At 45.7% G+C, this 15,338-nt stretch overlaps 1 protein-coding gene across 4 annotated transcripts in view; it reads left to right on the top strand.

The window, feature by feature from the left end:
* Window positions 1–15,338, top strand: part of TNC (tenascin C) — a 72,095-nt gene that overhangs the window by 37,200 nt on the left and 19,557 nt on the right. The window contains exons 11-15 of one of the 4 annotated variants that reach the window (XM_032130602.1): window positions 6,131–6,403; window positions 8,367–8,639; window positions 9,697–9,969; window positions 12,257–12,532; window positions 14,141–14,413. The exons of 2 other annotated variants lie outside the window; for them this stretch is intronic. In XM_032130602.1, the coding sequence (XP_031986493.1) occupies window positions 6,131–6,403; window positions 8,367–8,639; window positions 9,697–9,969; window positions 12,257–12,532; window positions 14,141–14,413 (1,368 nt within the window). The remainder of the gene's footprint in view (window positions 1–6,130; window positions 6,404–8,366; window positions 8,640–9,696; window positions 9,970–12,256; window positions 12,533–14,140; window positions 14,414–15,338) is intronic. One more of the 4 variants, XM_032130604.1, reaches the window with a different exon arrangement.

The raw sequence follows: 15,338 nt of genomic DNA on the forward strand, positions 1-15,338 counted from the left end.
GCTGGCTTGTGATGTGCTGCAGTGGTTTCTTCATGAAATTCAGAGGTGCACAGGTGCTGTAAGCCCAGTTGAATCAGCTGATTAAGAGAGGGGAGAGTGGTTTAGGCAAAGGGGACTAAAAAGGAAACCTTGCTGGGTCATCATGTCTCACACAAGATTGGGAACGTGGCTGAGAGCCCCGCTTGGGGAATAATATAAAATCCCAGAGTCAGGAGCAAGAAGTGATACAGAATACTGCTTGCTCTATCCCAGGAAGCTGGAGAAATGTCCTGGCAGCACACGAGCATCCTTTTTTAGTAGAATCACCAGTGAAACATTCCAGTGGAATTCCTCAAAAGGCCAACACCACACCACAGACATATTCAGGCCAGGCTCAGCCTGGAGATTTTACCAAGAGATATTGAGCTGTTTCCTAAGCTGACAGTAAGAAGTATTCCAGCCTGGGAAGGAGTGTTTGCTTGTTATCCATCCAGTTTCCCTTTTACACAGCTTTCAGCTTGGTTCATTCATCTCACCACTGAATCACTCTCTGGCTGTCACCCACCCACCTAAAGCTCCCAGAGCTCTTTTTTTTTCCTGTCCATCTATTCCCCTCATTGTTAAATCAAGTGTTGGAGCTCCACTGCTCTTGTTATTCTACAGTTTGATCATTTTCCAAATTTTCCATTATCTGTTACAGCATTCTGCCTGCTAAACAAGGAACACTGATCCTGTCTGTGGTATCAGAGTATTTTCCATGTATTCATATCATTTTCATTTTGCTTTTTCTTGTTTGTTTGTACACAAAGCCACACATTCCCCTGATACACATGAATTTAATGTGGGATATATGTGTGTTAACATCTGTGGTAGAGGGAAGCCACTCTTTCTCACCCACAAATTCATTTGTGGAGTCATTAAGACCAAGGTAATATTCAGGATTATGTTCTCCATATTCCATGGTACAACCGGTTCATGGCAACCTCCCATGTAGCTGCCAAAGCTGGCACGATAAAATAAATCCACTTGTGAATCCAGCAAAGTTCTGGATTCAAATCCCACATGGTGGTTGGTCCCACAGGTTTTTTATGACACAGCTGAGCTGCTGCTGCATTCTCCATCCAGGCTGGAGTAACCAAATCCTTGTGTGGCTGTGCTAGAACAGGCAGGGAGCTGGGAGGAATGTGGGGTAAAATGAGGGAAAAGGAGAAGCCAGTTTTGACTGATCTTGCACAGGGTTCTCTCACACACCCTCAGTACATCAGGAGTGTATTGCCACCCTATATTTTTTGCCCTCCTGTATTTTTGAATGTTTTTATCTTCCAGTTCAGGGTTCAAGGCAGGGTTTTGTCCTCAGTTTCCCCGTTCAGGGTTCAGTTTCCCAGGAGACCATCCATGCACAGAGCTGTCCCTGTGGAATCCACTGTTGCCATCTCCTCCCCACTGGGCTGCCCACTCTTGTCTTCAGCAGAACCCCTCCCAGTAAAGCCCAGCTACCTCTGTGCCTGTTCCATGGACAACTTCAGGACTAAATGAGTGCCAGTGCTCTTGATGCCATAATTTTTTGCCAGATCCCAGAACAGGAAAGATGTGCTTGGCACCTGCACAAGCAGCTGGGAGTTGCAGAATGGTTCCAAGCCTTCTGACTTTGTTCCACGAGCTCAGCAGCCCTGGAGCAGTCAGATAACAGTTCTGGCAGTGGTTTGCTGGGACAGAGGGAGTGATGACAGAGGTGAGCATTGCAGATGTGCTGGTGTGATGGAAACATGGTTGTCTCCAGGCTGCAGCAGGTAGGGCCTGTTCAGGTCATGTCTGGGGTGATTTAAGGATAGTTATTACCTAAATCAAGAATATCAATGACATGTGTAAATACAAATATTTATATTGTATATAAATATAACATAATTATAATATAATATAATATAATATAATATGTACTAGAAATTATAAATATAATATATAAAATATAATTTATATTTTCTATATAATATATAATTTATATTATATATATAATATAATTTGTATTTTATATAAATAATATAAAATTATATTACAGGCTTCTCTCCTTCCCAGAGGTGAGCAGCAAAAATTTTCACACCTGTAGTTGACCTGAGAGTGTATTTACAAAATAACATTCCTGCATCTCTTTGAAAACATTTCTAATTGATTTTGCTCCTCTGAAAAATGTATTTCTTTGTGCTGGATGTATGTGTGAATTTGGAGACATGTAATGAATCCTGAGTACATATTTGTGCTGAGCTGATGGATGGTGCTCCATGACTTGCTCTCTCTTAATTGAATGCAAGTGGAGCATGAAAGCAAGGAAGCCACCATGTGAAATGATGTGCGTTCCCACTAATGAGGACATAATTCTGCATGTCAGAGAAATCCCCTGCCTGGTGCCTTGGGGCTGGGATCACAGATTCCCTGTGATCTCCATGGCTCAGATTTCCAGAATCTGGCTGTTCTACAGGATATATCCACAGATCATTCAGCCTGTGGAAAGCCAGGGCTTTCCCCTGTCCATTCCTTGGGATCTCTCATAAGAAATATTTTTTAAGTTCTTTCTGCCCTAGAGTTTAGGTAAGGATGGGTGCCCTCTTCCACTTTTTTTTGCATGTATCACAATGGATGACTCGTCCAAGCCTGGTTTTGGTTGGATATGAGGAGCCTTAGCACGTTTCTGCTGTGATTTCACAGCCTGGGTTTGGATGTGTTGGTGATATTTGGCATGAATTCCGCTCGTGGTTTGTATCAGGAGCACTCACTGGTGGGTGTAGGAAAGAGAAAGGGCGTGTTGGGTACTTAGGGTTCCAATGCAATGTAAATGAGCAAAGTTCTTTGGAAGTAACCAAAGAGAACTGATTTCCATCAGCTGAGGATGTGCCAGTTCCCCGCTGGAAGCACTGGACTTGAGGATCTCAGAGGTCTTTTCCAACCCAGTTCATTGTGTGATTCTGTGATTCCAGTTCATCTCTGTGTTTGCTGGTTTTTGCTCCGGATGTGCAGCTCAGGGTGGCTCTGTGAGAACCAGGGTGTGCTTGCTGATGCTCCCTTTGCTCCAGGCCTGTATTCAGTCTCCAAAACCAGCAGAACTCGTCTGTTTTCTTTGTTTTCAGAGCTCCTCAGTGCACACAGAGAGTGCTGGAGCAGGTGTTAGCTGTTGTTTGGGGGGTTATTATCAGGAAATGTTAACTCGCAGTTTTACCTCTGTTTAGCACTTCCCATCACCACACCTGGGGAATCAATCCATCAAACACCATTTGATCCTCCCAGCCCTGCACCTCCCCAGCTCAGTTATTTAACATCCCCCAGCCCTGGGGCTCCTGATCTGCTTTCAGTGCCCCCTCACCTGCCCAGTTCAGAGGCCACTGGGGCTCTTCATGACCTCAGCATAACCCACAGGACTTCCAGCAGTTTCGCCCTGTCCTGGGCAGCACAGGATGAGGTATTTGATCGGTTCCTTACCACTCTGAAAGACCTGTCCAGTTTAAACAGAATGCAGGAAATGTTTTTGCTGGGAAATCTTCAAGAAACAGAAATTCCCAATCTCCCAGCTGGCACACAATTCCAGATTAACCTCCGTGGAAGCACTCAAGGCCAGCTCTCTTGGTCCCTGGAAGCTCTAGCTACTGCAGGTATTTTCCATGGATTCATAGCCACGTGTTCCTTTTCTGCTTCGAAATCCAGAACTTCATTTCCATACGGCTTTGGTACGGATTTCAGGCTTTGTGAGTGATGCTTTTCCTCTTGGTTGGTTCACTCTTTCTTTTGCATGGGATGAAACACTTCTGGAATGAGAGGCTTGGGCTGTGCAGCATGGACAATGCCCGTGGAAGGTGATGCAGCATCAAATCTCTCTTTTCAAATCACATGCAGAGAGAGACGTTGATGTGCCAGGTGTTGGTGAGGAATGTGGGAACAGCGAGATACTGCAGATGCTTGTCTGGATTGTGGTCAAACACAGGAGGAGTTTGCAACATTGGCATGGAAGTGGTGATGTCAGAGGAAAAAAAGAAAGATTGTGGCACACTGGGAGTTTACCTTTCCAAAAACTCCCACCTCTTACCCCTCTTCCATGAATTTTGTGAGGTAACAGGGCTGAGCTCAATACTGACCAAAGTACCAGGGTGTGAGTTCAGCTCTGGAGACTGAGGGCTGTGCCTGTCCATCCCTCAAAACCAAATGCCCAACACAAGGTAAAATATTTACGTAGAGACACAAAGAGCCAGAATGGTCTCACCTCTCAATGGTTTGGTCTCTTTTTTTATTTTTCTAAATAAGAACCATCATCCCTTGATGTTTACCATGACACTGATTGCTTTGCCATCTGTGTTGGATGCTGGGTGGCTGAGGTTTTTGGAGGTCCCTGACAGTGCTGTTTGGTGCATGATTCCACAGGAGAATCCCTTGATCCCTGGAGAGCACGAGGGGGTTGTTTGCGTTTCTGTCTCAGACATGCATGAGAAACAAACAGCAAGAAAAGGAGCTCTGCATCTTGGAGGAGAATGAAACTGAGCATTTTCAGAGAACTCTGAATTGCTTTTGAGATGGTTCCTGCACTGCTTATTGTAACCAAGCTTATATTTAAAAGATTTAACCTTACTGTAGCTTTAGTTTCACTTTCATTTTAAGGAAATGTGGTTGTTTTATTTGTTTCTGTTGCCATCAACAGATCATTATTTCTGATACAACCAGTTCCCTTTCTGTTTCTCTTTCCCAGATAACAGTCCTCTTCTGACAGAATTAATATTTTACCTCAATGAATCTCCTTTCTGTTCCTGATAAGGGAAGACAGCTCTGAATTACTGAATTTCTTTTATTGTTGTTGAACATCAGCGTTATGTCATAACCAATCTCTTTCCTTCTAACAGGATGGGAAAAGCTCAACAAAACTCATGTTCCTGAACAGTAGCAATTTACTGATTTGTTAATGAATTTTACCAAAGATCATTATGATCTATGAGTGCTCAACCTCTGAAAATCCAGCCCCAGCTGCCTGTCAAGGCTTTGAGCAGTCATGCAATAATCACTCTGGTTTTACACAGAGAAAGTTTATATGAGGGATGCTGCTGAGCCCAAATTTCATTTATTCCAGGGCCCCCTTAACTTCTGTATTCAAATATGCATAAGTTGACAAATCAGATCCCTTTCCCTTCACGCAGCATCTCTTATGAATTCTCAGTCATGCAGAATGGGATTATTCAGAGGCACTCTGTTCTTACTGTAACACTTGTGTGTCAGCAATTCAAATAAATCAGAAGGGTGCTAGAAGCTCATCAGAGGCCGCAGGTCAGTGACAGAGCACAGGAGTTTCCAGGTAGAAAAATCAGGCAGTGCTCTCTCATTTTCCCATATGAGTGTTAATGAGAAATCAGTTGTATCGCTTTTGTAACAAGGAACGTTCCATTCTTGCTGAGCAAATGACCTCAACTTTCAGATTTAACAGCATCAGAGCTACCTCTGATGGCTCCCAGCGTCCTCGGCCACCCCTGTGGGGCGTTTGTGAGAGTGTTCATTTCTGTGAATGAACATTTTGATTTTAGATGAATATCAGTAACTCTGGAAGTCCTATCTCCACCCACAGGAAGGTTTTGTGGGCAGAATAATGGGCTAAAGGAAGACAAATCCATTAAAGACATGCAGACCTGGAGGCGTTTTCCTCTTCTTTATTGTTTTGTATTAGAAATAGTTTGGAAGTATGAGCAGTGGATGCAGTTAAAAGCATAAATATCTGAATCCCAACTAATCTAAATTGTGTCCTTCCTACCCATACAACACACAGTTACTTCAGAATGGCAAACACTGAGTAAAGTTGTTATAGTAATACCTACTCATCTCATAGGGAGTTGTAATTAATGTTGGCAAAGCACTCACAGCTGTAAGGTTCTCTATGAGCTGCCTTCTGTGAGCAGTCTCTAAATATTTATTAATTATTACAGTCCTTTTCTCACTGGTCTGTTTTGCCATGTCTCCAAAGAGACTTTGTTGTAGTTATCTGGGGCAGCTGAGGATATAAATGGGGGGGAGGGGGGCATCTCTGTGGCCCTGATTATATGTGAAATTCATTAACACAGAACCTCATTAAATAATCTGACCTCAGCACCGCTCTGTAACCCGAGTAATGGATTGACTCTCTGTCCTTATCCAGAGGAGGAACCTGAGCTGGGAGGATTATCAGTATCAAAGACTGGCTGGGATGGTTTCCAGCTCACCTGGACAGCAGCCGACGGGGCCTATGAGAACTTTATCATTCAGGTGCAGGAGTCTGGCAACCCCGAAGAAACCCGAAATGTCACAGTCCCGGGGGCACTGAGCTCTGTGAATGTCACCGGCCTCAAGGCCAACACTCCTTATAACATCACCCTTCAGGGGGTCACTCGGGGCTACTGGACCAAGCCCCTTTCTCTTGAGACCACCACAGGTATCTTTCCTCCAGCCCCACATTCTTTCCTCACAGGGATGTGAGCCAGAGCTCTTCCTAGTGCTGGGCAAATCCTGCTCTCTGGGTCAGCTTTGCGTGGGGTGCCCTGAGCTCATTAAAGCTTGGCTGGACATCTCTGGCGTGGGATTCCCTCCTGGTCAGGCTTTCCAGCCAGAGCCTCAGTGTCCTGGCGCAGCCCTTCCCTCTTTTAGGAATGCTTTTCCCTCTCACATCAGAACAGCTTTTTTTTTGTTCCCTTTCCTCACTCACCTGGCTGACACTAACAGCAAACCCAGCTGGCTGTTGTACCTGCTTGGGAAAGGCCAGTTTGCCTGGTAAAACAATAAAAAACTTTTCTCTGTTAGCCCAGATATTCAACGCCTGAGAGTGTGTTCAGTTCTTACCCTCCAGAAGCTGCCCCTGAAATTCTGCAGTAGCTTCTGTGTGAATTCAGAGTCAGCGTGTGTAAAAGCTGTGCGTATCTGACTCAGGGCAAGGACAAACACCTTCTACGTGTTCTCATATAGGAAAGGACACAAATTAATTCCTAATAAGACTAATAAAATGCATTAAACCATCTAAGATCATTAAACAGTCTGATTGGCCTGAAAATGATAATGCAAAAGATCAAATTCAGCAGAACTGCCCTGGCATAAAACTGGCCTGAAAGGAGGAAGGTGAGCCCTGCATTATCAGGAGCTTGCATGAAATTCATCAAGAGCCCTGAAAATAATTTTCTGGCTGATCATGTGAAAGGCAATAATTTTAAATCAGAGCTTATCATACGCTTTGACCACGAGAGATAAATGTATATTTACATCTCTGCTGTGTGGCTCTCTGGTCCTCCCAGGTGTTGTGATCACTGGTAATGAACAGAGAGTGAATTAATTGGCACTAAAGACCTTTCCTTCAGATAATTTCTTGTCTACAATTTCTGCTACCTCTGGGCTTCCCTGCAGCCCTTTGCAACCTCCTGCCACTGTGAGATAGCCAGAGCTGGCTCTGCCCAGATTCCCCCAAGCAAATATTACCCAGTACAGAAGGGGATGAAAGCACCTGGAAGAACTAATCAGAATTAAACCATGAAGTGCAGCAGAGCTTGCTTGTTTCTGTAGTGCTTCAAGCAGCCTGACTCGGGCAGGAATGTGTCTGTGCTGTGTCCCAGTAAAAGTGCTGAGCTTTGAGAGTCCTCACTGGGAGCTGGGAGCAGATGCCCACAGAAAACAGAGCAATGTGCTGGACAAAGGAGACAAAGCAGGAAACACATCACGGGTGTCCTGCCTAATATACAATGTGCTGCCTTCCTCTCACCCTCATGAAAACAGCAGAAAATGCCCTGCTGAGGTTTTCCCTTCCCTTTCTGGGTTAGGCTCAGCAGCCGGCTTTTCAAAATCTTCCCTTCTGGGGACTCCCAATTGTTAAAAATATCTGAACCTTCCTGTTAACGCTACGGGGGTGTCTGAAGAGAGGAAGAAACCCCAAGGCATCTCTCCCTGTTTTGCATTTTGGCCCCAGCTTCAAAATTACAAGCCAGCTTTCATAGGCTTAAGCTGAAAGGGAAAGTGGAAGAGTAAACAAAACACCAGATTTTGCTTTGGATAAAGTAACAGCTTTGGTTTTAGCCTCTCCTAAAACTGGGAGCTCTCTTTTCCAAATGCCCCAGGGGCATTCAAGAAAGTCCTTTTGCATCTGCTTTCATGCTCAGAGCTCAAAGACATGGCTGCTCCTGCAGAGAAAGGGAAATAGCCATAGTTTTAAAGCGTATTTTAATTTTTTTTTCTTATTTAACATTTTGCGACGCTTTCATTTGATTTCCTCCCCTTAGTACCTGTCTGCTTGTAGCAAGCTTTCACTCACACCCTCTTGCCCAGCTCGGAGTGCTGCCAGCATGGCAGAGAGGAGCCTTTGAGAGCAGGAGGAGGTGCAGGAGGGCTCTTCTGACCGGTGTTGTTTCCCTCCCCAGGAGAGCAGCCCGGCGTCGCTGAGCTAATGGTTTCCAACATTACTCCCGAAAGCTTCAACCTCTCCTGGACAGCCTCCAACGGGGACTTTGACATCTTTACCATTGAAATTATTGATTCTAACAGGTTGCTGGAGCCCATGGAGTTCAATGTCTCAGGGAACTCAAGGACTGCTCATATCTCAGGGCTTTCTCCCAGCACTGATTTCATTGTCTACCTCTCCGGGATCTCTCGCGGGTTCCGCACACAGGCAATCAGTGCTGCAGCTACCACAGGTACACAAAACCTACCTCAGTGCTAACTCTGCTTTTTTAAACTCTTCCTTACAGGTTGAGCCCCTTTCCCTGCCCTCAGCTACCCCACCAGCCCACCCATTTCCTAATCCTCTCCCTCTATGCCTTCCAAGGAAGAGCAGCCGGGGACATTGTGAGCTGTGAATGTTGAGCCACCATCCCATCCAGCAAAGTCAGGCACTCCCATCATGCTGTGATTTCATTCACACAATGAGTTCAAACATTAAGGTTGGGGCAGCCTCTGAGGCAGATGAAAAGCAAAGCAAATTTCCTAAGAACCAAGTGGGAGGTGATTCCTGATGTTCACCTTCCAACCTGTGTTTGCATCTGTCACACAGCACAGAGCAGACAGTTCCTCTCAGATAAGCTGATTTTTAGACACAGATTCACCCTGATTCTCCCAAAAGATGTCAGGCACGTTTCAGTCTGTGCCAGCACAATCTTGCAGGGCACGTTCACTGCTTAAATTCAGCTTCAGTGTTCAGGTTCTGTTGGGTGAGAGACTGAAAAAGTCCATTTGAGTTGATGTCAGAGAATGGAACAGGCAGGCATTGGCACATTGCACATCTCAAGGTTTTACAGCTGACAGTTTTCCCAGAAAAGACAGGGAAGCCAAATGTTCAGGATGAGAGTGGAAAGTGAGGACTGGACTACAGAAAGAGAGCATTGTTGTTGTAGGCAGATAATGGCTCATGTTGCGATCATTTAACACCTCCCCCAAATTTTGCCCCTCTAGGAAAAGTTGCCATAGTGATTTGTCAGAGAAATGGAGTTACGTGGTCAGTGAAAGCAAAATAACAAATCTGAGCTATCAGATAATATAATTTCAGTTTCCAGCAGCAGCAGACTGTGAATATCCTCATTTCATGAGGGGTGGCAGGATCAGGGTGACTGCAGGGGTATGGGAAACACAGGGAAACACAAGGCTGGGTGACCTGTGGGACCTGTGGTCATGTGAACTCGAACTTCTCTATTAATTTATTTTACTGCTTTGGCTTTTAATAATGTGATACATTTCCATTTGTTTTTCTTCCCGTAGTAGAGGAACCTCTCCTTAGCAAACTCAGTGTATCAAACGCTACCTCAGCCAGCCTGTCGCTCACCTGGGAGGCACAGGACAAGGCCTTTGACCATTTTATTCTGGAAGTCAGGAACTCTGACTTCCCCTTGGACTCCCTGGTGCTCACAGTGCCGGGGGACTCCCGGCACTCTGTAGTGACCAACCTCAAAGCTGCCACTAATTACACAGTCCAGCTCCATGGGGTAATTGATGGGCAAGGTGGGCAGACCTTGACAGCCATGGCAACCACAGGTATTTCAGCATTTCACCTTCCAGGTTTGCTTTTTATTCTCCTTTCTCTTGCTGTCCACCCAACTGCTCTAAAACATGGCTCCAATTCATCGTCGTTCCTTCGGGGAATTATAGGGGGATCACTGTGAGGGGAGGCTGGAATGCACTGAGAGGGCTTGGAAAAAGATCTGAGGCAATGGAAAAGGCTGAAAAAGTGCCCCCAGCATTAAGAGAGCCAGTAGTAAACCATGATTGGTTTCCTTATATATACACACCTGCCTGCAATTCAGTGTATATATAATTGCCTTGCTCCCGATGGTTGATGTGTTTCACTCAGCATCTTTGCACTTGGTCTTGAACGAAGTTGTTCATCCTGCCCTCACTTGCTTTGCTGGGGGTGGGAGGCCTTCATGTGGTTCTCAGCTTGGAGAGGCACCTGCATGTCAGTTTTGTCCTCCTTAAACCCAAATGTCTCCCAAGGCATTTGCATCTCTGGTGGGAGTTTGGTGCAGCATGTGAAATGACCAACCCGAACTGCATGGAGTGGTCTGGCCACCACCTGCTGGTTCTGATATTTTCTCTGCCCAGGATTTTTATGTTCTCAGCACAGAGCAGGGCTCAAAAAGCAAATTCCCCCTTTCTTGGTGGTCAGCCCACCACTCTGTCCCTTGCATTGCTCCCTTTGAGTCTCCATGACCTGTCTTGTTTCCCTGGGTGTCAGAGCTTTTCCCGTGCTGGTGGTGATTCCAGGATGGCAGGAGATCACTAAGACTTGCCTGAGGATATGATTCCAGCTCATTTTGCATGCAGCATTCCTGGCAGTCAGGCTGTCATGATGGGAATGTGCCTGACGGGATGCAGGTGTCATGAGAAGGAATGTGGCCATGCCAGGATGAGGTTGGAAAGGCTCCGTTTGCCCTCTCTGAGCTGCATATGGGGCTGAGGGCTCCATTTTGCTGGGTTTTCCACCCAAACCTGTTTGCTTTGTGGATTTTTTCTCATCTCCTTGCCTGTCTTCAGGAGCACTATGGTGGCACCTTCCCTGCTGGCCATGAAGGCATCCATGGTCACTGGTTGATAGCATGACATCTGTGACCTCTGTGTCCTTAATCGGGGCCACTTCCATTCACCTCTTCCCAGACAGATCCAGAGAAGGAGGTGGATTACTATTTAAAAGTCTTGGAATGAGGGACGGGAGTAAAAGTTGGACCATCTTGCAGCAGTTCTTGTTTTAGCAAAGGACAAGATTTCTCTCTTTCACTGCTCTCTCTGCCGGTGGGATGCCTCTCTCTGGCTTTTCTCCCAGCATGGATCACTTTTCCATTGTTATTTTTCTGTCTCTCACTGGCTGCATTTCCCAAGGTGCTCTTGGTTCCTACTCAACTGGCAACATAAAAAATAGAAAATCAGCCCAGAGAGCGAACACAGGATTCTCTGCCCCTCTGACTGTTGGGTCGTGTTTGTTCTCTCTCTGGGCTTTAATGAAACTTTAATGATTTTTGTGCTAAGTGGAGGAGGTTTAAAAGAGAATGGGTAAGGACCTCTCCCTCTCCTGAAGGACAGTCTTCTCTCCTGGCAGGGCAGAGATATGAATTTGAATTTCCTCCAGCAGAAAAGAAAAGTCTTTGCTTCTTAAGGAGGTGCCCTGACCACTGAACAGTCAGGCAGGAGAGCAAGAGCAGCGTTGTGGGGTTTATTGTTTATTAGACATTCTCTGATTGTGCCTGACCAGAGGATGAGGAACACCTTCTCTGTGGAGTCCAGGGAGGTTTTGGCCTGAGATTAGTGCTGAGATAATCACTGTTAGGCTTGAAATCCCTCATAAACCTCAAGGTCCAAAAATAGAAGTATCTCCAACTCCAGGCAGCAGAAACACCAAACAGAACCTGAACTGTGATTTCAAGGACTCCTGCCTGAATCCTACTTTCTCTATTTTGGAATTGCTGTGGGCCTGTATTCCCATCAAACTCCCAGTGTGGAATTCCTGCAATTTGTATGTGTATGCTGTTGGTGCTTCTGTAAACCAGGCCCACATTTCGTTAGGCAAATTGAGTTTATTTAAGAAAATTTAATGACGAAATAAAAATTAAACATCAGCACTAATTTCAGTGGCTTCTTTCCAAAACCTGAGAAAATAGCTCTTGAAATGCTGCTTTTTAAAAATTATTTTATTTCATTTTTTTTTTAATTCAACCACAGCAAAACAAAGTTAAAACATTATTTTTGAGCACCTACAACGTCCCTCTGCTGATTCCCCCACCTCCCTGGAGTAAAGCTGCCTGTTCACCTGTGTTCCTTTCTCCCTCAGAGGCTGAGCCACAGCTGGGCACGCTCACCCTCACAAACGTTACCCCCGACAGCTTCAACCTGTCCTGGACCACCCGAGATGGGCCCTTTGCCACGTTTGTTATCAAAATCCGAGATTCCCTGGCGGCACAGGAAGCCCAGGAGCTCACGGTGCCGGGGGGCACCCGCAGCGCCCACATCTCAGGCCTCACAGATCACACTGCCTATGACATTCACATTCAGGGGACCACCAGGACAGGTGTCCACACAGAGCCCCTCACTGCTTTTGTCACCACAGGTACCTGCTTGAAGCTTTGGAGTCCCTTTCTTGGCTCAGGGAAACGTGCATCCCAAAAAGCACAGAGTCTCTTGCCAGCAGCAATGGGTTTGTTTGGAAACCTGGTGCAAGGAGGGGTCAGAACAGGAATGTTGACCTTAAAAAAACTCCTAGGAGCAGGATTAGTTTAAAGGGAGCTAAAAGGCCAGGCTGGATGGGGCTCTGAGCAAGCTGGGATAGTGGAAGGTGTCCCTGCCCATGGCAGGGTTGGAACTGGATGAGCTTTAAGGTCCCTTCCAACCCAGATTATTCTGTGATTCCATGATTCTATGATTCCATGATTCTCTAATTAAGACCCCTCTGGAACTTTTCTCCCATGTCTGATAATCTTTTTTAACTGCTGAAGTTTGAGGGAGAAATTTGCCTGCTGCTCAGCAGTTGCATCAGACAGGACTGGCATGTGGAACACCTCCTGTCCCGTGATGTTCCCTTCCAGAGACCAACCCAAAATGTGAGTCTTGGGGATTGCTTGATCAGAAGTAAACAAGATGCAAAAGTATCTCTAAAATGAGTACATTTGAGCTGAATCTCTGGCACTCAAATGTATAAATATTAATACATAAGGACTTCCAAACGCCTCAGGAGGGAATTTTTATGCCAAGTTCTAACAAAATCCATTTCAGCCTTTGTGAAGTGTCAAAAGCAAACCCAAAACCCTTTTCAGGAGAAGGTTCTGCCTTTAACAAACTGGTGTTTTCTGAAGTGAGTGGAATTTGAGTGGTTGGAAGATTGGATGAATCAGCTCCTGAGTCAACAGAGCAAGGCTGAACAAATAATGTGGAGAAATACGAATCCCAATCCTGGGATCCAGGATCAAGGCCAGGGCTTAGCAGAGCCACCTGATCTTCCTATTTCACTTAGCAGATTTTTAGTGAGCAAAATACACTGAGAATCTTGTGAAACTTTGGCCTTTTTTTTTTTTTTCCTCCTGAGACTTGGTGGGTAAATTTTGAAGAGTTTTCCACATCTTTTCACTTTGACAAATGTCACACTGATGTGAAACAAGGACCCCTCAGTGGAATTTCTTTAAGTTGTCAACAGAGCACAGCAGCAGCTGATTTGCACTGGCTGTGACCCTGAGTGATTAATGTTCCTGTCCTGGCACCTCTGACCCCACCAGCTCTGAAAATTAAAGCTGGAGATATTCATGCGAAATAGGTAAAAAAGCAAAATACAGGAGTTGTGAATGCCCAAATTGAGGCTTGGCCTTAAAGCACTGATGGTGGAGAGAAGTAAAAAGAAGTGAAAGCTTTCTGTGTGTCTAAAGCAGTTTTGGTTATAACTTTCTTAGAGTGCATGGGTAGCAGGAGAAATGTGCTCACACAGTGAGCCTGGGAGGAGTTTCGATGGAGTTTGTGAGAGGAGGTGCTGAGACATCCTTGAGGAAAATTCAATATTGAGCTCCACTGAAAATCCTCATGTGGTCCTGGCTGTGTCCTTCTATTAAATCCACGCTAGGGGGGAAAATGTGATTTTTGTTTGGTGGAATCTGTGACACTTTCTAATTTGCAATGTTTTTCGCTTCTTTGTGTGTGTGTGCGTGTGTTTTTGCACCTTCCCTTCTTTTAGAGACCATGCCCCCACTGGAAAACCTAACAGTGTCTGATATGAACCCCTATGGGTTCACAGTGTCCTGGATGGCATCGGAGAATGCCTTTGACAACTTTCTAGTAGTCGTGGTGGATTCTGGCAAGCTGCTGGACCCACAGGAGTTCCTCCTTTCGGGAGCCCAGAGAGAACTGAAGCTTAAAGGCCTAATTACTGGCATTGGCTATGAGGTTTTGCTTTATGGGTTTGCCAAGGGGCACCAAACAAAGCCCCTGAGCGCTGTGGCTGTTACAGGTATTTCAATGTGAGCAAATTGTTCCCTTCCACCCTTTTGTCTCTTGCTTTCCTTCTCACATGGAAGATGTTTCATGCAAACCTTGGCTTTTGCATCCTTCTCTGCATCGTGGCTCCACGTAACTCCTCGTAACTGATGGGTTCACCAGTGGAATTCTGTCCCCTTTAACTTGATCTTTCCCTGTGAGGGGTCCTGTGGAGGAGCATGTGGGGGCCTGAGGGGTGAAAGTTCCTTATGGTCTTGCAGGTACCTCTAACAAAGTCTTTAAAGAAGAATGGCTGCATGCAGAGCTCGTCCTGTTAACAGCTGGGCACATCAGCATTCTCCAACAGCATCATTCTCCAACTTTCCGGCCATCAGGATCTTCAGGAAGAGCCATGGGCTTCTTCCCATGGCCTCCTTTCTTTCCCTCTCCTTGTGGGTTCCACCCACAGTGGGACCATTGCCACCCCTAAAGTTGGCACCTCTCTCCTCAAGCCAGCTCATGTTTCCAACCACATCAGAGCTGCTGTTTCAGCAGCACTTGAACTTTCTTGGGAAATCATTGCAGGCTGATTCTCCAGCCCCAAAACCATCAGTTCTCATCCTGTCTGGGCAGCAGTGAAGCTGGGGGGAACTGGTGGGAGGTTTGAGAGGAAATAAATAGGAATGTGTGTGTGTGGAAGGAAGGATTGCATTGGAAGTGCTGCAGGACACAACCACTCCAGCAGCATTTCTCTAGGTAAAGGTGCCTGGCCATACTGAGTTAGAGGTGTTTTGCAGGTAATTAATAACTTACAGCTCTTGGGATCCTTTGGAATGGGTTCATTAACCGAAGGCAGCAGGTCTTGCATTTAGACTGAAGGGTGCTGTTGAAGAGAGGAATTTTCATGATTCCCTTTTGCTGTTTAAGAGCACAGTAAAGGATTCATCTGATCAGAAGCA

The sequence above is a fragment of the Corvus moneduloides genome, chromosome 21 (assembly GCF_009650955.1).
Source record: "Corvus moneduloides isolate bCorMon1 chromosome 21, bCorMon1.pri, whole genome shotgun sequence".
Taxonomy (NCBI): Eukaryota; Metazoa; Chordata; class Aves; order Passeriformes; family Corvidae; genus Corvus; species Corvus moneduloides.